Below are 22974 nucleotides of genomic sequence, written 5' to 3' on the forward strand. Positions count from 1 at the left end.
TTGTCCTTGTGTTATTTTACCTGTCAGACTGATTACTTAAATAAGCCAAACGCTCTTTTTTAAGGAACTAGAAACTCTTTTACTGGACGCCGACATTTTCATTTTTTGTCTGCATCACTCCCATTCCCTCTGTAAACACTGTATTCCTCCACGTAATATAGGACTTTCCACGCTTATATTGGATTCTCTCGAAATTTCTTGAGAGCATCCAATTTTCCAGTTTCACTAAATAGCATGATTACGTACGGTATATAATTATTTATTTAAATAATACTGTTTTTAAATGTTTTGTACTTAAGTTAAATGATGCGAAGATGTATGAATGCACTAGCTGTGGTGTTTCACGTATTACGAGCTTTGGGGAAAAACCATCTATCTGCTGACGTAAACTGCTGAACTGTGTACATCTGATAAATATGTTTTTATTATAGGTTTAACAACCACACGTTATCGCATTTTATGACATTTTTTTGTGGAGTATTTCAAACGTAATATAATCACATTTAAGAGTTGTTGTTACACTCCAGTTCCAAACTGTAAACACAGAAAGGAATTTTATAGGATCTTTTTAAATGGGAAGGCGGATGAATACATAAACCGCTTCAGCGTGATCTCTTCCTACTTCACCTAAACCCCGCCCACCAGTTCTGCTTCCACATGCAGCAGTCCCCTACTTGTAATCCGATTGGGCAAATCTCACAAAGCTCATATCTGATTGGTCACATTTCTGTCCATCACAGCGCATTGCCAGTCATGGTGGATAGGACACTTTGTACATGAAGGTTTTTGACTGTACGGGCTAAATAATAATCCCGAACAGGAGTTAAGGATTTCATATATAATTGCTGGCGTTTGTTCATCATTTTTTATTTTGTTGCCTGATTGGTCTTCGTTGCACTTGTTTCTCGTGTACGGGCCGCAAGAACGCTGGTGTTAATCGCACAGATGTGGATCTAGTAGCTGCTCCGGGTAAGTCGTTCATCTCGTCCAGTTGAAGCTTTTAAGAGTGCCCAGTGATCCGCCGTCGCACCTCAAAATCTGTCTTTTAAAAAGCCCCACATCCTGTTTTTTATATTTCATGCGCACACAGACACCGTCGCATTAGTGTTTTTATTGCATCAGAGCGTCTGAAATGGAAGCTGATGTGATATACGCTTCAGACTACGTTAGGCATTTAATAACCAATTGGAAGCATTGCGTTAAATCCCGCCACCCAAATCTTGTACTTTCTGATAAATATTATGTTTTAGTTAGTGTTTGGAAACCCTGAAATGAGAGGTATTCATTGTTGTGACGGGCTGTCAGATTTGGTCGGTGTCTGAAATGTCAACGTGATTGTGATGCAGTCGCACGCATTCCAGATTACTGTGCTGTACACTATTATAATATCATGTGTGGTTTCGTGTTACTTATATGTTATTAGCTGTCAATAATAGCGATAATAAATGCTTGTGGACTGAATTTTTCTGTACTCGCAAATCAAGTTTGGTTGATCCTGCTCACAGACTCTAAACAAAAGTTTGGTTTACGCAGTACGACACCACCCTCTCTCTGTTATGCAATAACACGTTTTTGTTGTGTTTTTAAAACTTATTTTGTTATGTATAATGTATTATTTCTATTCTTGTGCTCCTTTTAATGCTTTGAGAGAAGAAACGTCAGTTTACAAGGGAAAGTGTGACCTCATCCTGTAAGCAAATACTGTAGTTTTAAGTTTACAATGACATTCTCCTACAAAGTTAGTCTAGTGTAAAGTGCTTACATATCGTTTGAATGGTTGCTGCTGTGATTATGGGCTAAATTTGATAATGGGTTGCATGTCGGGGTCATGCAGACAGGTACTGTCGTTGTCGTGATTCCCTGCATGTTGTCATGTCAAGAGACTCAATGCTGATGTACTTCCATCTGAGGCTTCCATAATAGTCAGAATTAAAAAAAAGAGTCAGTACTGTTGTGATGTCAAACACATCTAACCCCCATGTTTTAATATGCCTCAAAAAGTTTTCTGAGATATCAAGAAGCAAACTTGTCCCTGTTCCTTTTGTGAAAACGCAGCTTGCTTGTTGCATAGAAATGATTAGGCTTCGCTGTGTAGATGCGGTTCACAAAATGTTTTTGTTGTGACTGACATGAACACTGAGGCCCATTAAAGCAAGGCGGGAAAGCAAAACGTGACTGAACAAAACTAGCTGTCTGAATAGGGATAACAGGTTTGTGTAATGCAGCTATGTAAAACAAGACTTCATTTGCACTTTAGGGATGATACCTATAGGGATGTGTTCAACACCATGGAGTCAAAATAATGACTACTCATTCTGTTGCTCTGCGTTCCTTGTGTATTACAAATGTATTACCTTATTTTATATTTTCTTTCTGTAACTTCCCGTAAAAGCTGGTTTTAAATTATTTAGTGCACATAGTGTGTTAGTGAAAGGCATTTATAACTGCACACAGTGTGCTGCGCTTATGCGTTTTAATTCATTTTCACTCGATATCCATGGCCTTCGATCTCTGCATTTACATTTAGTCATTTAGATTTATAAGAATGTTCAAGTTTAATGTAGACTTAAGCCAGCTTTCCCTCTGTGGCCACTATTTCCAAATAAGCTTTACTGTAGAGGTTAATATAGTCAAAGCTTACTTTTTGTTAATAAATGTTCATTATGTACGTCTGAAGGAGATATGGGGGGCGAGGGTGCGAGAACCTTTTTTTCACCATGGACTCCTGTCATCTTACATCATATTATTCAAGAGCAAAAGTAGAATTTAAAGACGCCTCAGAATTTAGGATAAGGTTTTTCTTCAATTAATGATACATTTTCCTTAAAGTCATATTTCAGAGACAAAACAAAATTTCCCAATGTTTCATATTCCTGACTGAATATGATTTTCTTCTTTTAGAGTAATGCAGACGGAGTTATAATACCAAGAATTATTTTTTTTCCACGCGGTAGAAGGCTGCGCGTGAGCCAGAAGCTTGTTTTTCGGTCAAATGATGCAGTTAGTTCCGGTGACGACTGACGAACAGGGCGTTTTGATTCAAATAATAGGATACCGCCTCCTCTGTGCGGGAGCTTTTGTCACCATCATTTGCCGGAAAAACAAGCCTCTGGTTCACGTGCAGCGAGAAAGTAAGCTTGACATTAACGTTTATAGTGCTGTCAATATGGATATTTCTCTTAAACAAAAGCAACGAGTCGCTTCAGAAGACCTTTGTTAAGACCACGGAGCTGTGTCGATCTGTTATTTGATCGATGGATGCTCTTTTTGGAGCTTAAAATAATTGCCCCCCATTCACTCCCATTATACCGCTTGGAAGAAAAATGATACGTGCTATTAAAACTCTTGACTGCATTATTCTAAAAGAAGAAAGTCATATTCAGTCATGATTTGTTGAGGGTAAGTAAAACAAAACGTGGGGAAATTTAGTTTTGCCTCGGAAATATCGCGTTAATCTGTGGCATCTGATATTGGCCAACATCTGATTGAAATCAAATCCACTTTAAGGTCAAAGCGTTAATGATTAAGTTAAGTAATGGGGGGAGGATTTCCCTGGCCTTTCCTCTTCAAAATGGCTTCAGTGGTTGAACTGCTGGTGCGGTAGGGTGCAGTGAAGGGCTGAGACTCCACAGAGTGCCCACAGACCTCCCACCCTGTGTTAATCTCTTCTCCAGCAAGCTCTTAATTGAGCCATCGTCAGCCGATCTTGGGGTTGAACATCAATTAAGGTAATGAGCAATGTGAAGTTGAGGGCAGGGATGAGATCAGGATGAGTTTAGGGGTTTTGACAAGCAATCAGAATTTAACATTTTTAAATTAGATTTTGACAGTTCTGCAGACATGTCTACTGTCGCTGTGTATTGTTATGTGTGGTCATGGAAGGAAATAGGAGATTATGATTTAAAATCCATGCTTATATTTTGTACATCAATATTTTCTTAACGTCACTCTCCTTCCGAAACTTTGTATGTCCAAATTCGCTGTTTTCCAGGAAATGGAGAGAAAAAAAAACTGTATTTTATATTTTTTAATACTGTGTTTAAAAAGTTGACAAGCACTTTTTAATACATTTTATTGGTTAGAATTTTACAAAACCCAGTGACAAACATAAAGGTTGAGTAATAATAATGATTTATGTCATAAAGTCACGAAATGTGGACACACTCAATTTCAGAAGGAATGCAGCGATATATAATCTAGAACATAACACAATTGTATATTATGTAATAATGATTATAAATATTTTTTAACCTTGTGTTATTTAATACATTTGCTCGTTTTAGGATGAAAGTAATCTGATAAATAAAAAATGGAGTTTAGGAAACACAAACTATGAATCTTTAATCTCCTCAAGACCCCATGCCAGTCTCCATCTCACACAGACAGTCTGCCAGATTGACTTGGAAGGTGTAGGACTTCTTAACTCTGTTTAAACAAGGTCTGAAGAATAGAGTGGTTTCCTCAATGATGACTTACTGGTGTCATTTTACTGAGAAGAGAGTTGTTTTATCAGGCCATTTATTTTATATTCTGATAAATAGTAATATCATGTTTGAAACATTGAATGACCTGGCAACTGAGAAAATGTCTTGTAGGCTCTGCTCTGGTGCTGAAGCGAACTCCTAGGTCTATTTTAATATTTAAAAAAACAACTGACAACAAATGTAACAACTGAAATGAATTTATCATTCTTTATATGCGACGCGTCTTTATATTTTTATCTGCTTTTCAGGTGGTTGACGCAACCATGTAGAGACAGAAATTACATGCCGCCATGTTAATAAGATAAATAATATAATGCTATTTAGTTTGTTTAAAATGAGAACAAGGTATAGACATGTTATAAAAGGTAATGTTAAATTAATTCTCTTGTGATCTGGCGTTATATAAAATATTAAATTATCTTGAGCTTCAAGGGGGGCGGGAGGTGTCGTTGGAGGGGCGGGGTGTCCCCCTAAAGTTATGGTAGGGGAAACACTACACGCAATCACACACACCAGTGTAAAAGACCACAATTCTGACACCGACACTTAATTTTTATCCTTGAGTATCTCCTTTATGTTTGTTCATCTGCATATAATGTTTTTTGGGCCTTCCAGCTTTGTTTCACTGCTTTAGGGATAGTTGTAGTTTTAAACGCAATGAAGTACATGTTGCAATACAGATAATTAAATATTTTATCTTGGGGCTATGTCGTTTATTTTACAAAATGACGCCTGTTACAATTTTGTACAAAGTATTGTGGTTGTACCTGTGTGCGCAGTATTGTGTATCATCAATTTGTGAGATGAGTGTATTATTACAGCAGAAAACTGCATGTACAAAGGTGTGAATAATTAATCCTGGTGTGATATCAGGTAAATGTCTTTGAATGATTTTCTTCTGTAGGACGCCACTTGGATGATTAGGCAAATGATGAAATTGCTGCCTTGATGCTGGTTAACACTTGAATATTAAATAATGAATGCAGGCAGCGTGCAGCACAGCCCAGACATTGTCATGCTTGAACATTTTTACGTGGTCTCCATGATGCAAATTCTCCAAATCTTGAATCAGAAATATTTTATTGAGCTCGAAAAAATCATCAGCGGTAGTACTGAATAGAAATGAAATCCCCTCCAGCTATAATGATATGTGTTGACCTCATTCTGGGTATGCTGTTCAAACAGGAATGGATAAGGAACTACAAAATCAAATTGTGATTATTTTTAGGTATTTGTGATTAAACTATTGGTAAAAGGTGCTTTTTTGGTCTTTTGAGGTAAACCACGTTTAGGTTACTTGTGTTTTTGGGTCAACATCCTTGTTGAGTTTAGATTCTAACCGATTCTAACTTCATTTCTTTTTCAGGGTTATGTTTTAAGACTAACAAAAGTTGTATACCCACAAACCCTGCTTTACTCAGCAAAATTGGTGAAATGCAATATTTTCAGTTGGGTTAAACTTGTTTACATTGCATCTACTGGAGAAAAATATTAGATTGCATATAACCCCATGACTGTGTTGTGGGATCAAAGGTGAGATCAACCTACATATTGTATGTGCAATTGCATTTAAGATGCAGTAGAGGTAAAGTCAACATACATTTAAAGTTTTAGTGCAGTTGAGGAGTTGCAAATAACATTGGCAGTTTTTGTCCTAACCAGCCTTATTCCAGCATTATTCCTCTTGTTTATTTCTGAAAAAGAGCTGTTTGGTCCCACTCAGCATCATTGTTCAGGGCTTTATTATAGGTTAATTTACTAATTAGTTAGGTTGGCTAGAGGTGAACAGTTTTCTTTATCAGATAAGCTACAGACTTCATGTAATGGGCAACATTTCTACTTTTCAGTCACCTTGTCATGGATACAGTTTGAAAGGACTGTGGAAATAGCTCTCTGTCGGTGTCTGGTTTTGTGTGCTCCTTATTAAGAACAAAGTAGAGGACTCACTCACTCACTACTGTCATCATTTTAGGTCTCGCCTGGTGTACTCCTGTGCATACCCTACACAGATATTTCCCTTGGGAACAGTCATGCGAAGCAATTTACTGCAACCTTGTACCTGATTCTGCAGGGTGATGTAGAAGCCAACAGAGAATAAGAGCCTAATGACTTGAAACCTACATTCATGTAAAGACAGAGAACAGGAACTACATTTCTTCCTGCCTGTAACTAGTTTGCTAATGATTTATAGAGGCTAACCAAGATATTAGCTCTGCTGTGCGTTCAGGGCTGTTTACGATACCAGAGTTAGAAGAACAGTTCACCCCAAAATTAAGATTCTGTCTTTATTTACTCACCCTCAAGTTTTTCTAAATCTGTATACATTTATTTTCTGATAAAAAGGAAAAATAATGCTTGTAATCAAAAAGTTCTTGGCCACCATTGACTACCATAGTAGAAAAATGTTTTATAAATGTCTTTCTGTTGAACTCAAAAGAAGAAGATTTAATTTTTTCTACTGTGGTAGTCAATGGTGGAAAATTATATAATTATTTAATCACTCTCGAGTTGTTCCAAATCTGTGAAAACAGATCTGGGGAACTATAGACTTCCACAGTAGGGAAAAAAACTACTGTGGTAGTCAATGGTGCCGAAGGAATTGCGCTTACATTTTTTACAAGTGCTCGCGCATGTGCGACCAGCAAATTTGGAATTTCGCATGATGGCATTACTACGAGACGAGTGTTGAAACCGTGGTGGAGTTCAGGAAACGTCATTTATCTGTTGACTACTTGAGATAGCGCTGGATCATTTCAAATCAGTTCACTCCAAGAACGAACTACAGGCGAATGCTCTTGTTAAGATTGTTAAGAAGTTTTATTTGACGTTCTATTTACATTTGTTGTGTGAACATGAGGAAAAGTGTCATTAGTACTCCGTACAATCATCGTAAGACCGTAACAACTTGAGACCTTTCATTTTGCTTCAATGTGTAACACTGTAACCAATTAAATATAAACTTTTTGAAAAACACAATTTCTGTTGGTTCAAATTAATTCAGATTACTGTCTCTCTATTTGGCACCAATCAATAATAAAGCTTCTCTTTAGACTCTTTTTAAATAAGCAGATCAAAATCTGCGGTCATCAAGTAATCAGTAATTCAGTTATTTTGGGGAAAATTATTGAATAATTGCATTGCAGGCTGATTTAAGGTGTGCCCGAATTTTTTCTGCTTGCGCTTCTTAAAATTTCAGTCAGGGGCTACAGTGCTCCTTGTAAAAAAAGTTAATCTGGAGCCCTGTAAATGATGAAAGTTTAATTTATTGAACATGATTTTTAATCTGCAGACCTATGTTTGTCGCTAATAGACTTTCAAATGACCTTTCAAGGAAAAATAATCAGACATTGACTGGTGTCAAAAGGAGCGAAGCCATCCAAGTCAGTCTTAGTCAAAGTTGCAGTTACCCTGAGCGGGCGGCACAATGGCACAACCTGGTGTTGCCTGCGTTTGAGAACGAACGGGCTAACGGGGTTACAGTGGCGTGAGAGCAAGGGTTGGCCGTCGCTCCCACACAGCTGAAACAGCAAGCGTAGGAGCCAAGTGATGACACTGTACACCCCTGAATCTCTCATTTAGCTTCTTTTCTCTCGTTATTACTTTGTCTTTAAATCTGATTTATTGCTGATTCTCTGCTCTTTTTCACCCTAACTGCACGTGCAGTTTTCTACTTTATATATTCTACTGTTTTACCAGCCCCTTTATTTTCCCTCTGTCTCGATCTCTTGGGGCTCCTCGGTTCTATGGCAGTACAGCTGTGGTTCTTGTCTAAAGCCATCTGCACACATTGTCTCATTCGCTCTTGAAGCTCAGTATGGCCGATCTTCACCATGTTTAATGGAAGATTGCTGGCTGGCCTCTTCTCATCGCAGGAGATGCAGGCAGCAGTATGGAGAGCTGGGAAATGTGCCAGTGAGGGAGGAGGGATGGGGAAAAAATCCCCTCTTTCTCCTTCCAGTGTGACACACATTGTGTGTGTGTGTTTACTCATGTGAGCAAGCATGCTTCCGTCAGATAGAGCTCTGAAAGCAATCGTGAACAGCAAGGCCTGCTCGGCCAATCAGATGCAAGCATGGGATATTTGTTTACAGAGGTGTTTATAAAATTGCATCTTGTTAATGTTTAGCTACCCATCTCTGGTTTAATTAATTTAGAAAGGGTCTGTTTTTCCTTAGCTTTCTTCCACAGCTCTTCTTATCCTTTACACGTGAATGTTTACACATCTTTTCCACGAGTTGCCTCTAGCGAGGATTTTGTGAATCTTAACCACTCCGTGTTTTCTCCAGGGATTTAAGTCAATGTTTATATTATCCAAATTCAACATAAGCAAGCACTCCTACAGTCCATCTTGAGGCCAGCAGGCAGCACTTTGCGCTCGATTTCTTTATCTTCTACTTTTCTAGTCTTTATCAAGAATGTGTTAGAGAGCTGTTAAAGTGTTTGTTTTCATGTACATTAGCTGTGAGTACAGGACTTCTTGTAAAGTTAATTTATTGCCCACTCCTTGTAAACTTGTAATGTTCATTTATTGTCCAATTTTTCTTAAGTGATACTTGAGACGATTTGAGTCGACATAGCTGTGGCTTAAAAGTTAGCCCATGTGTCCTGACTCCTGACACATTATATGGACAATGTTATTCCTGGTGTGTGTCATTTTTGAACTATGTTTTTCTATCTTCTCCTTTTCTGCTAGACTTAAGCCACAGTGCAAAAGCAAAATTTATTTCACAAATAAATGGGTAAAAGAGCAATGCAAATGTATATATTTATACAGTGATGTTTCACGGGCAAAACTTTGAAAGGGTTAAGGAGCTGAAAGATGGGGAATGTCAGAAGTGTATGTGGGTAGTTGATAAATATACTGTAGCATACATGCTGTGTCATACATTTAAAAAAACTGTTAATAATATATTATATTATATTTATTTTAACTGTCTCTACATTTTTGCTGTTACACCATAGATCGCATTTACAGTTAAACTACCCTTTCAATGCTATTAAAATAGCTTAAATGCAAAATTGTACAAATTTTTTTTGAATTTACTAAGAGACATATATAGTCTGTTTAGTATGCTTATGTTCTTGCTTAATAAGTTGCTAGATTAACCAAGTAGAACCACTAATCATTTCAAATACATTTCCTTTTACCATGGAACACAGAATCAAATGAGTAAAGAATGTTGACACTACAAAGACGCTACAAACTGAAGGAATAGTTCACCCAAAAATTATGACTTGATTTACTCAACCGTGTGTTGTTTCAAACCTGTATAAATGTCTTTGTTCTCTTGAACACAAAGAAAGATATTTGGGAAAATGTTAGCAATTTTCACTTCTGGGACATCATCCACTGCCTTAGTAGGAACAAAAACTTTCCCTTTAACAACGCTGCTCATATTATGCTGAAATTTAGGTTACACTTTCATATTTGTCTGAAATTGAGGCAGAGCCTGATATTTCAGTCCCACGTGACTCCGCTGCCATCAGAACATTTGGCTTGCTGCACATTCAATAGAAGCAATCACTGAGGTTATCAAAGACAAAGCCAGAGGAAGATGAGAGAATGAGCGAGGAAAGCGGAGAGACTGCATCATAAAATAAACCTGTGATGGAGGAAGGGTTTATCACTGTTCCTGTGAGGCATTAACAGGTGTGAGTGTCTGTGCGAACAAGAGGTGTGTGTTGTTGAGGGGGTGTATGAGGCAAAAGAGCTTGTGCCGTCCCACCTGTAGCCTGTCAGCTGTTGGCTGTTGAAACGTCAGCTGTTTCTGAGAAGTGTGTGTGAGAGAGAGTTCCAATGAGTATAACTTTAAGTAGGAAGGCGCAGCGAGCTGGGCCGGTTTTCTTTGGTGTGTGTGTGTGGGCCTCTTTTACCACATTAAATGCCTTTTGAGAATTTGTTTATTTAACACCAGAGGCACATCGCTCCTTGCCTCCCGCAGCAACAGTTGCTTGGGCCCAGAGGAAGCTGCCAGCCAATCAGAAGCGTTGCGGGAAGAGACGTCACCTCTCACCGACAGCTGAGGACTTTTTGTCTTATGCGCTAGAGGCCTGGATGTTTAGATCTCATGTCCTTGGCCGGTTCAGACTGTGATCGGCAGAGCACGTGCAAAGCTGCGACGATATCAGCTTTCAGAACGAAAAATCTAATTCCATGTCATTCAGAGCTGGAGTAGACAGTGTGCACTCGCCAAAACCGGACCTAAATGACAAAAATGAATTGTCCGTAGCAGCGTTACTATTTCTGGTGTCAAACCTGGGTTAGCACAAGATTTTTTTAAATCCTTTAAGCCTAAATGTAAACCTTTCGTGTATATTGTGTCCCACACCACTAGGCAAAATCATGCAGTTTCATGCAGAAAGTTGTGATGTTGCTTTTCTAAGCCGTTGTTCTGGAAAATCCATACAAAAATAAACATCAAAGGAGGTTTCCAAGTCTTGAGACTAGAATAAACTAAGAAACCTCGTAGCACTCCCAGGCAATGGGTTTTATAAGCAGGACAATGTTAATGTTTAACTTTGCTTTATGCTCTTAGACTTAAAGTGATAGTTCACCCAAAAATGAAAATTCTGTCATCATTTACTTACCCTCCTGTTATTTCAAACCTGTATGATTTCCAATCTTCCGCAGAACACGAGAGAAGATATTTTGAAGAATGTTGTTAACTGGCCACCATTCACTTGCATTGGTGTTGTGTCCATACACTAAAAGTAAATAGGTGCTTACCAACATTTTTCAAAATATCTTCCTTTGTGTTCTGCGGAAGAAAGTCGTAAGGTTTGAAATGACAATAGGGTGAGTAAATGACGACAGAATGTAAATTTTGAGTGAACTAACAATCCCTTTAACTGGTGTGATTCATTATAAATCTGCTTTATAATTAGTTTAGAAATCAAACTTTAGGATTACGAGCGTGCGCCGTGCTCTTTGAGACTCTTTTCGAGTGGCAGCTGAAGGGGCTTAAGCTAAGACAAACAGGTTGCATCGTCTGTTAGGACTCATCTAGCTTTTCCTGACCCTTAACCTTTAGCTGTGACAGACTGTCTTGGCTTAGCGATACTGTACCCTGTTTGTATGAAGTACAGAGTGTTTCAATGACAAAACAGGACATCAGGATCGTAGTCTTTCCATGGATTTTCTGCTCTCTACTTGTTTGAAAACATTCTGAACTGTTACAATATTTTAGGTCTTCTCAGTTGTAGCTTGTAACAGTGATATTTGTTTGCATTCATTCACTGATGCAGTTCATTTGAATAGGACGCTGTAGACTTTTTTGGTTAAAAGGCCACATGCACACAGCTGTTCCTGGTAAACAAAGCTTTTTATGACACTGCATTTCTGTAAAAGAGGATATGGAACCATGTGGTGGAGTAACATTGCATTTCCATATCATTTCATCTTTCATTCTCCCAAAATGATGCTAATAATGTGTTATACTTTTTGATGATCCAGAGAGAGGAAACAACATGCTCTTTGCTCATATCCGGTGTTAAACCAACTTTCATTCATACACTACAGCGTTTGAAGTTATTATATACTGGAGCCTAACTAAAGTTGAACAATTCTCTGTGTGTTAAATGGATAGTTCATCCAAAAACGTTGAAAGATCGCGATCTCGATTCAAACATCACACCATCCCATTTATGAAAATCAACGATTCTCGTGTGTCTATTAACTTACACGTCGTACTGAAATCATAGAGCTTCAGAATGTGCTGGTGCTGACGGAGAAGCAGAGAAAGCATTATTATAAGGTATGTAACGACGTCACAAACAGTCTTTTCGACCGCACACTGTCATTATTTCTGTGTCAAATGATCACAGAAGTATGCTACTGGGATTAAAGCAGAGAGTTGCCAACTCATACGCATGAGACGCGTTTACAAGATCCTACTTTGTCCAAATTAAACTCACACCAAATAACTGACCAACATAGTAAGTAAATACCGCCTGATAACAAAACTGCTCTTATCAATGTTTTTTTCAGGATTGTGTTACGTTGTTCTGGTTATGCTTAACATCTTAACTAGACATGTTTGAAACGAAACTAACGATTGCAGTTCGTAGCGCGGACAAATCCGAGTGCGCGTTTATATCCGTCATTACGTTAAAAGACGTCATCAGAGTGTGTGGCGCTTATCACCGTATTTACGCCAAAAGAGAAGATGCGCCATTAGAGCATTTCATCAAGTTGACCATTATTTCATGTTTTCAGGTTATTTTAAGCTGTTGACTGGTGAGAATACTGCGTTGTTTTGTTTTACAGTATTGTCTTTCTTTAAAGACCCCTTCAAGCAGTCTGTAGATATCAGGCAAATGTATAAATCTTTCTAAAGACCTTTATTTGCAAGTGTCACCTTATGAATTAGTTTTACTGAGAAATATGTCATATACAAGTTACTTTAATGCGTTAATACTTTTTAGGAAGTTTAACTTTTGCATTTAAAGTAAAAAACATAGAAAAAACACCTTAGTTTACTTATGGAATTTGTGGTTAAAAATTTCTCACTTTAGTTACTGTAGGTTAACCATGAAATATGTCATCAAAGTCCTACATATTACATTCCTAAATAAACGATTTTTTGTCAGAACCTCTAGTAAATTATGTATTACTTTTAGTCATCATTCAGAAATGTAAAAGAATCGCAATCTATTTGTAACAAATGAATCGTGATTCTCAATTTATCCAGAATCGTGCAGCTCTAGTCTCTTGTCATTTCAATCCTGTCCACTTTCTTGCTTCTGCAGAATACAAAAGGAGATATTTTGAAAAATGTTGATAACCGAACAACGCGGGACCCATTGACTTCTGTTGTATGGACACAAAACCAATGCTAGTCAATGGTACTACCTTGTTTACCAACATTCTTCAAAATATCTTCTTTTGTGTTCTGCAGAAGAAAGAAAGTCATACAGTTTGAAATGACAATAAGGTGAGTAAATGATAATGACAGAATTTTCATTTCTGGGTGAACTATCCACTTAAATACATTTATGATATTATTGTTACTCCTTCATTTCTACACAGCTGCCAACAGACTAGGACGTCGCTACTTTTTTACTTTTGTGCATTTTGAGACAGAACAAGGGCACTGATGTATTTCAAGATATGTCACTGCTAACTGTTTTCAGTTTAGACAGCTCTAACATTAATTTTAGTCTAGGACTACTCTTAAACCTTGTCTGGTAAACCGCCCCTGAATATCTACATTAAAGGTTTGTGTTTATATGTGGTGGTGACCTTGCTTTGTAACCTGAATATGTGGATTTGTTCTTGCTTTACTAAGAGAAAGAGTCAACAAGGAAACAGGATCTCAGCGGACCAATGACCAGTCAACAATGTTTGTTGTTTTAGCTATTGTGTTCTCTAGATTTAGGCCTGGTTGTATTATGTTTAAGATGTTGATATGTTTTTCTCACTACTGGCAGATTTCCTGCACGATATAGCATAGTTGGATGTCCAACTTCCCCTCCCCGTCCACAAGATTTATCCATATAAGTTATTCTTTGCGAGAAACATCCACTGTGGCATCCAAACCCACAATGCTCCGTATGCCAAAACGTAATACGTGCACAAAATGTCCCTCCCATTAGAAACTCATTGACGTTGGTGTATTACAGACCCATAGCTTGTGCGTTCCCACACCCCCCAAAGCCCTTTAGAGCTTTTCATGTCAGGAAAGGGCAAAGCTTGAGATTTGTTTGTGGGACAGTGATTATTCCGCTACTTTTAATTATAATAAAAGTCTTTCACCACTACATGTGGAGAGATGGTCTACGTGGAGGGTGTAGCCTACAGCAGCTTTGGACCCAAAAAGTAGAATTTCTTACAGCTGAGACAGCAGAGACATCTCAAAGGGGTGTTGGAACAAAAGGTGTGTAGGCAGCTGCCATTACATTTAACACACATGTACATGCTAGAGAACAGAGGATCTGACATGCTGACAAGCGTCCCAATCCTGACACCCATCCACCCTCTCAATTACCTCCAAAGACACTGATGGATTGAAAGCAGTTGCTAAAGGCATATTAGGGCAAAGGGTGAGGGGGGGGGATCCGAGAGGAGGGCTGTTGGTTTAAGCACTGCATTAGAGCCTCATTGCTGAATTGGTCTCCACTGTAAGTCAAGCTCAGTTCATGGGGCGAGCTACGCTTTGACCTGCTTGGATTTTATTTGACTGGGGACTTGGATACGTGAAACCGTGTGAAGTAAAATCGTATGAGAGACTTTTTGTTTGTCTTAAATTATAGACGGTAAGAAACCGAACTGATTTTAAATGGTTGTTTTTTGTTTTGTTTAATGTAATATGTTACATAACAGCGTCACTTTAAGCCCCTGTGACTTGGCAAATCGGTATGATTTAATCAGCTACACATTTAGCTTTAAGCATCTGGTAACTTATTTTCACTTGTTGCGTTTGTACGTGTGACACCAAAATACAGCGACAAAGTCCCGAAATAGTTTTACTAGTTTGTTTTTCAGATTTGTATATTGGGTGAACGTCACGAAGGGATCAGGGTGACATGAACAATGTGTTGCCTTCAGGGTATTTCCGAGCGTTGAAGAGCGGTTTGATGTGACAGGACCATGTGCTGTGCTGCATGACAGCTTCACTTCACACACAGAGCAGAACATCTCTGTCTTCCTCTCTCAATCTCTTCTGTGGGCTTTTCTGTTGCTTTCAGTCTAGGCTTTGTTTTAAAGAGTGGCTTTTTATTGTGGCTTTGCTTTTTTTGTGTACTGTGTAGTCATTTCCTCTTAATAACCATTTCAGTCTAATATTAGTGTGAACAATATAAGTAATCTGATAATTTGCCCATTTCATTAGCTAAACTCTTATTTACCATCAAATCTGTGTAATTAATGTAGCATTCAGCTATTTTAAATCCATAAGGTAAATAACTAATTGTAAATATTGGGTTTTTGATTCTGCCACTGGTGAATTGACCTGTAGGTCTTAGGGAAGCTGTTGAAACTGTCGGGAGAAATATTGACGTATATCTTATTTTCTGTAAGCTGGGTGCTAATTTCTAAAAGCCTCAGTGAACTGAAGTTGTAAACGTATTAAGAAGATTTGAGAGTTTCCGAGAGTTTGAGAGTTGACACAATGTTTTTTGAAAAAGTGCTTCAATATTAGCAGGACATTCCTTTATTTGGCACTGGCAGACACGTTTATATAGAGACTTGAATTCAATTCATGCGTATTTTTTCTGAATGTGTCTTTACTGGAAATCAAACCGACAACCTTTGCATTCTACCAATTGAGTTTCAGGAACCTTTTTCAGCTGCTAGTGTTGTGGATATTTGACTTTTTACTGTTTTGAAAGTTTCGAAATTTGCATTCACTGATCTGATAGCTGATCTTGAAAAGGGACTTTTTTTACCCTCCTTAACTTCAATGTTAGTGTTTTATTGATCAATTTTTCGCTCACCGTGATCCCTTTCTGAGATACCAGCCCAAAATGTCTAGGAAGAATAATTAGAGACAGGCTTTGTCAATATTAATATATTTTATATATCAGATTATATAAATGTAAAATATTTAATATATTTACAGTAATCACGATATGCCATCTCTGTCCTTTTCTTCACCTTTGAGCCCGAGACAGATTGAGATTTTGATACATCACTGAACAAACCGGCTTGTCTTTTGTTCCGTTAAAAAAAAATTGTTGTATTGTTGTGAAACCATCCATTAACAAAACATGGAACGCCTCTCGCAGACACACCCTCCTTTTCACTTGTCTTGTGATGTCATCAACATTGCACCGCAGGGAAAGGCGTGTTCGTCCGAAAGACCTTTGGTCTGATCTGGGCCGCGGCAGCAAGCTGTGTACGAGTCAAGGATTTAACTGCCCCTAGAACAGCATGTTAGCTTGTAGTGTTGGTACTTGTAGACTCATGCGGTAGATCATTTTCACGCAGGATGTGCTTGGATCTGTTTGGTCATGTGAGGCTGTTGTAAACTGACAAGTATGACCGCAATGTCCACACTGATACTGAAAAAGATAAGTCTACAGCCTACAGTTTTGTGCACACCAGGCAGCTGTCGCTTCTGACCTTAAGTTCAATGTTTGTCAAACGTGCTTTGAACCAAAAGACCGATGAATGTTATAAGCTTGAGTCTAAAAGCGAATTAACAGTGTTTGGGTGAAAGTGGTAAGCCCATCGTTGTAGTTTGCTTGCAGAAGGGATGAAACTGACGGAAGCGGCATGTTTCACAAGCTAAAGAACACGGATCCATTACACCCCTCCCCCTAAAATGCTGTCCTTGCAGCAGAACCCACCACCCTCCCCCAGCTAAGGGATTGGATTACACTTGCGGTTTGGCAGACGTTACGCCACCTAGCTCCCCGCTCCTGGAAGAGGTCCAGTGTCGGCACTCAACAGCTCCAGCATATCATCAGTATATGCTGCGTATTGAACAAACGACCGCGTTGAAAAACAGAAATCGTAGCGCGCTGTGGTCAGCAGCCGAGTAGCCATATTGAACGGGGTGAGTTCCTGCCATGCGGGGAGGTTGAGTCAACAGGCTGGAAATATCCTGCAGTTGGTGCTGGCAGTACAACCCCAAGGTTGGAGTAAATCGCTGGAGAGTCTCACGGGCCTCGGCGAGCACCATTTTTGCCCTAGTTTAGCCACAGCTAATGTTTTGAATAGCACTCAGCTTTAACAACAGCCAAGAGCGTTAGGGTGTCTCCTTCTTTGTGGCTCTGTGTTGGACCAGCCGAGCTTGTTTTCATTTGTCTTGTTTGTGTCTGAGGTTCATCTGATTAAGCTGATGAGCTTGTTTTGATTGAGTCCCAAGTTGGTCTTTTGGAAGTTGAACGTGAAGTCAACAGCATTGACCATCTTTTACCTCCATAACTTGATGCATGAAAGACGTTTAATGAGATCGAAATGTTTAACACAGTGCTTCATTTTATCCATTGAATGAAAAGTGGACTCTGTGTGACAGGTGGTTGAAGGGGCGTAGTTGCAAAATAAGCGCTTGAAAAACAAATCAAGTCTTTAAATGGCAACTTGAATTAGTCAAGTGAAATGTTTTATTTCATGTTGATCGTAACAGCCTTTTTCGCTTAGGTATGCACTTGTAATTTTTGAGAGTCACCATTCATATCCATTGCTTTACATTCTCTATTTGACTATTGAGGTGATGCAGGTTGTTGCAGGCTTTGATAAAGTTGTAATATTGGGTTGCTTTCTAAAGCACCAATATACGGAAACTGTAAATGGTCACATTAAACAGCTCTCTGTCCCAGGCGGTGACCTCCTGCTTTTAGCTGGGAAGGTGATGGATTTCTCAGCATAGCTTTGGCCGTGGTCCAGACTGGCACAGTCCCTTATCTCTGAGCCTCAGGCCACTCTGCCTCTAGTCACAGGCTGGGATAACAAAACTGGACTCTCTCACACACACCCTGCATGGGAGATATGCTTACACACACACACATATACCCACACGCACACACTCGAGCTGAATGCCATATGTCCACACATGGACGAGGGCAGTGCGAGCTTATCCCAGAGGAACTCTGGTACTTCAGTGTCCTGACTTGAAGCGCTGTGGCCCAACTGTGTGCGTCCGAGCTGCTGTAAGGTGGACGTTGAAAAAAAACATGAGAATTGTTCAATATTGTCTGAGGTCACTAACTTTATTTCATCAGTGTTTCAGTAGCACACTAGCAGCGCGAGTCATATCACGGTGTTTATTTGTCTGTTTGCAGGCCTGTTTGTTTTGCTTGTGTTGCACGCTCTAGCCTGGTTCCGCAGGATTTCCTGAGTGGTATTACCAAAGCCGCAACTCAAAATTATAGCACCTTTACCCCTGTATGTGTGTGACAGCTGCATCGCACAACAGCTCACCTTTGTGCTCTGAGCTGTGAGAATGTGAATGCAAGTAAGTGACCATTAACATTTAAACTGTAGTATACACTCACCTAAAGGATTATTAGGAACATCTGTTCAATTTCTCATTAATGCAATTATGGTGGTGGTGTAATGGTGTGGGGGATGTTTTCTTGGCACACTTTAGGCCCCTTAGTGCCAATTGGGCATTGTTTAAATGCCACGCCCTACCTGAGCATTGTTTCTGACCATGTCCATCCCTTTATGACCACCATGTACCCATCCTCTGATGGCTACTTCCGGCAGGATAATGCAGCATGTCACAAAGCTCGAATCATTTCAAATAATTTCTTGAACATGACAATGAGTTCACTGCACTAAAATGGCCCCCACAGTCACCAGATCTCAACCTTCGTGATCTTCGTGCATCCCACAAATCTCCATCAACTGCAAGATGCTATCCTATCAATATAGGCCAAAATTTCTAAAGAATGCTTTCAGCACCTTGTTGAATCAATGCCACGTAGAATTAAGGCAGTTCTGAAGGCGAAAGGGGGTCAAAAATTGTATTAGTATGATGTTCCTATTAATCCTTTAGGAGAGTGAACATTGTATATGCAATATTAAAGTGGTTGTTCACCCAAAAAAATGTTATTCTGTCATAATTTACTCACCCTCTTGTCATTTCAACCTTTTATGACTTTTTTTCTTCTGCAGAACAAACAAAAATAGATGTTTTGTATAAAGTTAGCCCAGATTTCTTTAAAATGTATTCTTTTGTGTTCTGCGGACTAACAAGAGGCTGAGTAAATGATGAAATTTTTGGATGAACTATCACTTTAATGCACGCATCAACCTCTCACTTCACTATAGCATTGTGGTGGCAGGTTTTAGATAAACAAACATCACTCACATTTCTAAAAAGGTGAAGATCTTGTTTAGTTCACGTTAAGAAATATGTGCATTCCCACTGGCTGCCTTATACTTGATTTAGCCCACATTGTTAAGCACTGCTCTTGAGATGCATCTTAAGATTGACATGTCTCTTAACAGTCAAGTGAAACCATAGATTTGAAGAACAGCATTATCAAGCAGTACTTCAGTATCTTAAGCTTTCTGTGCTCAAGAGAGTCTCGCTGTGAAGAACCGCAGTATAAGGACACTTTCCATGTCCCTGGTGAGGCGTCTGAGATCATAGCTGGGAATTGGCCTCTCTCATCGCTCACAGGGTGAAAGGTCACACTCCAACTCTCATTGCAGATAAAGAAGCCTTTTCATGTGTTGGCCCTTTAGACCAAAACACACATGAACTCTGAGTTGCTTTGAACTCAAGCCGGCGCTTCTAGCCGGCCGGTTGAGGAAACCTTTCCTATCGACACATTCTCTCCAATAGGACAGATCACACATATACACACACATTCACATGTTGGTGTAACAGATGTGCTGAAACTTGTGGCGGGCTGGTTTGTCACACCCAACAACTCAGACCCTGAATGTTTAAGTTTGTGATATTGGCCTTTTCTGTCTTTAAGCAATATAACAAATAAAAATAGTCTCTATTTATAAATTCAGGTTTTGTTCAGGTTTTGAATCTACACAGTGCGAGTACCGGAAGATGCCACAAAAATATAATTAATATCACTTCACCTACTACTGCTGCATGTGTATTTACCTTAGCAGGCAGAGATTGTTTGGCAGGTACAAAGTGGAAGAGATTTTCCAGTCGTTGAGGATGGACAAAAGTATTTTCTTTGTGCCTCTATTCTTCAAATGTTTATGTGTTTCAGACTTTTTTATAAAGGCTCTTGAACTGATGTTAACTCTAACAGTACCTTTCGGTTGTTCTGTTTTTTCCTTCTGTCTATCTGTCACGCATATTCAAATCAGTCAGGACATCCCTGATCAGTAACTCAACAGCCACGTGGGGGTGTGTGTTTGCGCATCCAATCTGGATGTATATATAGATCACTGTTTTAATGCCGTGGTTGCTTTTCATTCGAAGACGGGGATAATAATAGCATGTTTAAAATTATCCCAGCCCATATGACAATTCTTGGGCAGCACTGAATTCATTCATGCAGATATTCATGTAAACATAAGAACTGCTGTGTCACACTCGCAGGGATCTGGTCTGTTTTTATAAAACTAATTAACAACCTAAAAATGTACAGTTCTTATTGGATGAGCTCTCTCTTAGGCACATTCTTTATTAATATTGATTCTGTATTAATGCAGCATTTTGCTCCCTTTCGAACACTACAATTCTAATAATGAGCATTAGTAATGGTCGACCAATTTTTTTAATGGCCGATAACGATATTAAGAAACCAGTGCACTGTGGCGAATTGGCCGACAAGAGGCCAATATAACAAAAATGCATTTTATTGATCTTTCTATACATTTTTTGTATATTATCCACCTTACACGATACATTTCACTGTGGTCGTGTTACATTACTAAGTGGCAAATGCTCCCTAACATCTAAGTGGCATTTTTATGAATAAAATGCTAATGTGCTGTATGGGGGCCATTTGTATGTAATGCGATAATTAAAAACTTCCAAATATCGGCTGATATATAGCCCTCGTCAATATGTAGGTCTATCACCTATTCTATTGATTATGATCTTTGTTTATCATACTTTCTATTTAATATAATGCTATTGACACTATTTTATAAAAGAAGGAAACAAGTCTATTAAGAGCATTTATTAAGGGAAATACCCCTTACCCATATTAAAATGCAGGGCGTCGCATAGCTTTTTGCTTTGTTACCTTCAAATGCTACTAAAATAACCACTTTAAACTGTTTAAATGGAAGTTAATGAGTGAGTGTGCTGCATTACATAGAGAGGATTCAGCTGGTGCCTCCCTTACAGCTGAAGATGCTTCAGCTCTGTGTTAAGGGTTTGTTAATGAGAACACACAATCGGTCTCTTGGGCTGGCAGACTGGAAAACCTGGTTCTGCAAACGTCTATATGAGGCGGATAAACCTCAACATGTTCAATATAACTTACTTTAAAGGAGCAATTCAACCTAAATGGTTATTCTCTCCATCACTCACTCTACTTTTGTACCATACATGACTTCTGTGGAGTGGAAAGTGTAGGTTTGCATGTGTGAATACTGTATGCGTTTAATTTATTTCAATACCCTTCAGTCTTTGGATGCTCGAATTTTACCTTTTATTTGCGTATAATGAGGATGAATGACAGGTTGTGGGAGTATTTGACAGGCTCGCCGATAAGCGTTTTGTGATCATAATTTAATTATATCTTTATTCATGCTTTTATATCTTCATAAAATGACAGAAGCATGTAGAAATTTGATTGAAATTCTGTCATTGAGGTCTGTTTTGGTTCTGAGTTTGATCTCTCTTTTCAATCTTTTCAGACTTCATCACCAGACCATCATCACCATCATCAATCAGATTTTTGGGGGGGTGTTTGGATATCACAACAGACACCTATTGGATGACTTGCACCCTGAGCGGACCATGATCTGACGGCCCTACCAGGAGGCCATAGTGTTTCTTTCTTCCTTTCCTCCTCCTTTTCTTATCAGTGGAGGAAGACGGGTGAGCTCAGCTGCCTAAGACAGGTGGCATACGGAGAGAGAGAGAGACTCTCTCACACACACAACTTTTTACTCAGAGGCGACAAGTTGCCTTTCTTGGCCCTGTCAGTCTAAATTTTGACCTCTGACCTTACCACAACCCCAACCCTGCCCCCACCCCGCTCGGCCAAACAGCAGCCATGGGAAGGAAAAAGATTCAGATTCAGCGAATTACAGATGAGCGCAACAGACAGGTGAGTACACAGGTAGTCTTGTTGGAAAATTCCTTTTTGGAATACGTTTCTTTTTTAAGCTTTCTGTAGATTTAAATCTTGCTAACCGTACCCTAGAGATCAGAAAGTTTAGTAGCATTCAAGTTCATTTAACTTGTTGCAAATGACTCAAGTTGCATCTGTGATTTAGAAAATAAGTAAATAATATGATGCATATCTAATACGTCCAAGTCTTTTTTTAATACTGTTTACGTGGTCAGCCAATGACGTGATGTATAGTTTTGTCATCATCAACATTAAACACTCCACCTTTGACCAAGCATTTGGCACACCTAAGTGGGTATTACCAAATTACTCTCAATGGTTTATTTGAATTGTCATCTGCTCGCCCCTCGCTGTAAGTGTGCCAATGGGCAAACCTGTTCCAGCTGTTTGTAATCTTTTCATCCATGTTTACAACATTAGGAGAGCAAATGCGGGTTGTGTGAGATGTTTTTGTGGTCACCACTGCAGTCTCAAGATGTGCTGACAGGTGTACTCGTTCTTTAAATTGACCAGGTGTTTGTACTCAGCCGTAGCTTTGCTCGCTGCCTCAGCTTTTTCTGCCTCAGGTGTGCCTGAGTTACCATATTTGGAGCTAAGTTACAAAAAGTATTTTGTGTAGTTCGTCTGACCTAGATTTGGGCTAATCTTTTGCTAAGTATCATTTTATTAGCCATTTCCCTCCAATAACAATCTGGCTCTGTGCGCCTTTGTCCATCTGATCTTTCTTCGATTTGATAGAGGAGTTTCTGTAATTAAAGAATCCAACGGTGTGAGAAGGTGACGTGAACTGCGATGAAAAGAATGAGACAGG

The 22974-nt window shown here is 39.0% G+C and overlaps 1 protein-coding gene across 9 annotated transcripts in view; it reads left to right on the forward strand.

Annotated features, from left to right (window-relative positions):
• Nucleotides 1-729: 729 nt before the first annotated feature.
• mef2d (myocyte enhancer factor 2d) overlaps nucleotides 730-22974 on the forward strand; it is a 53204-nt gene continuing 30959 nt past the window's right edge. For 3 of the 9 annotated variants that reach the window (XM_056761674.1, XM_056761679.1, XM_056761682.1), the window contains exons 1-2: nucleotides 731-969; nucleotides 21724-22139. In XM_056761674.1, coding sequence (XP_056617652.1) covers nucleotides 22086-22139 — 54 coding nt within the window. In that variant the 5' untranslated portion in view covers nucleotides 731-969; nucleotides 21724-22085. Of the gene's footprint in view, nucleotides 970-14603; nucleotides 14739-18274; nucleotides 18383-21723; nucleotides 22140-22974 lie in introns of those variants that run through there. The other 6 variants (XM_056761680.1, XM_056761678.1, XM_056761677.1 and 3 more) reach the window with 5 other exon arrangements.

Source organism: Triplophysa dalaica, chromosome 12, assembly GCF_015846415.1.
Source record: "Triplophysa dalaica isolate WHDGS20190420 chromosome 12, ASM1584641v1, whole genome shotgun sequence".
NCBI classification, from domain to species: Eukaryota; Metazoa; Chordata; class Actinopteri; order Cypriniformes; family Nemacheilidae; genus Triplophysa; species Triplophysa dalaica.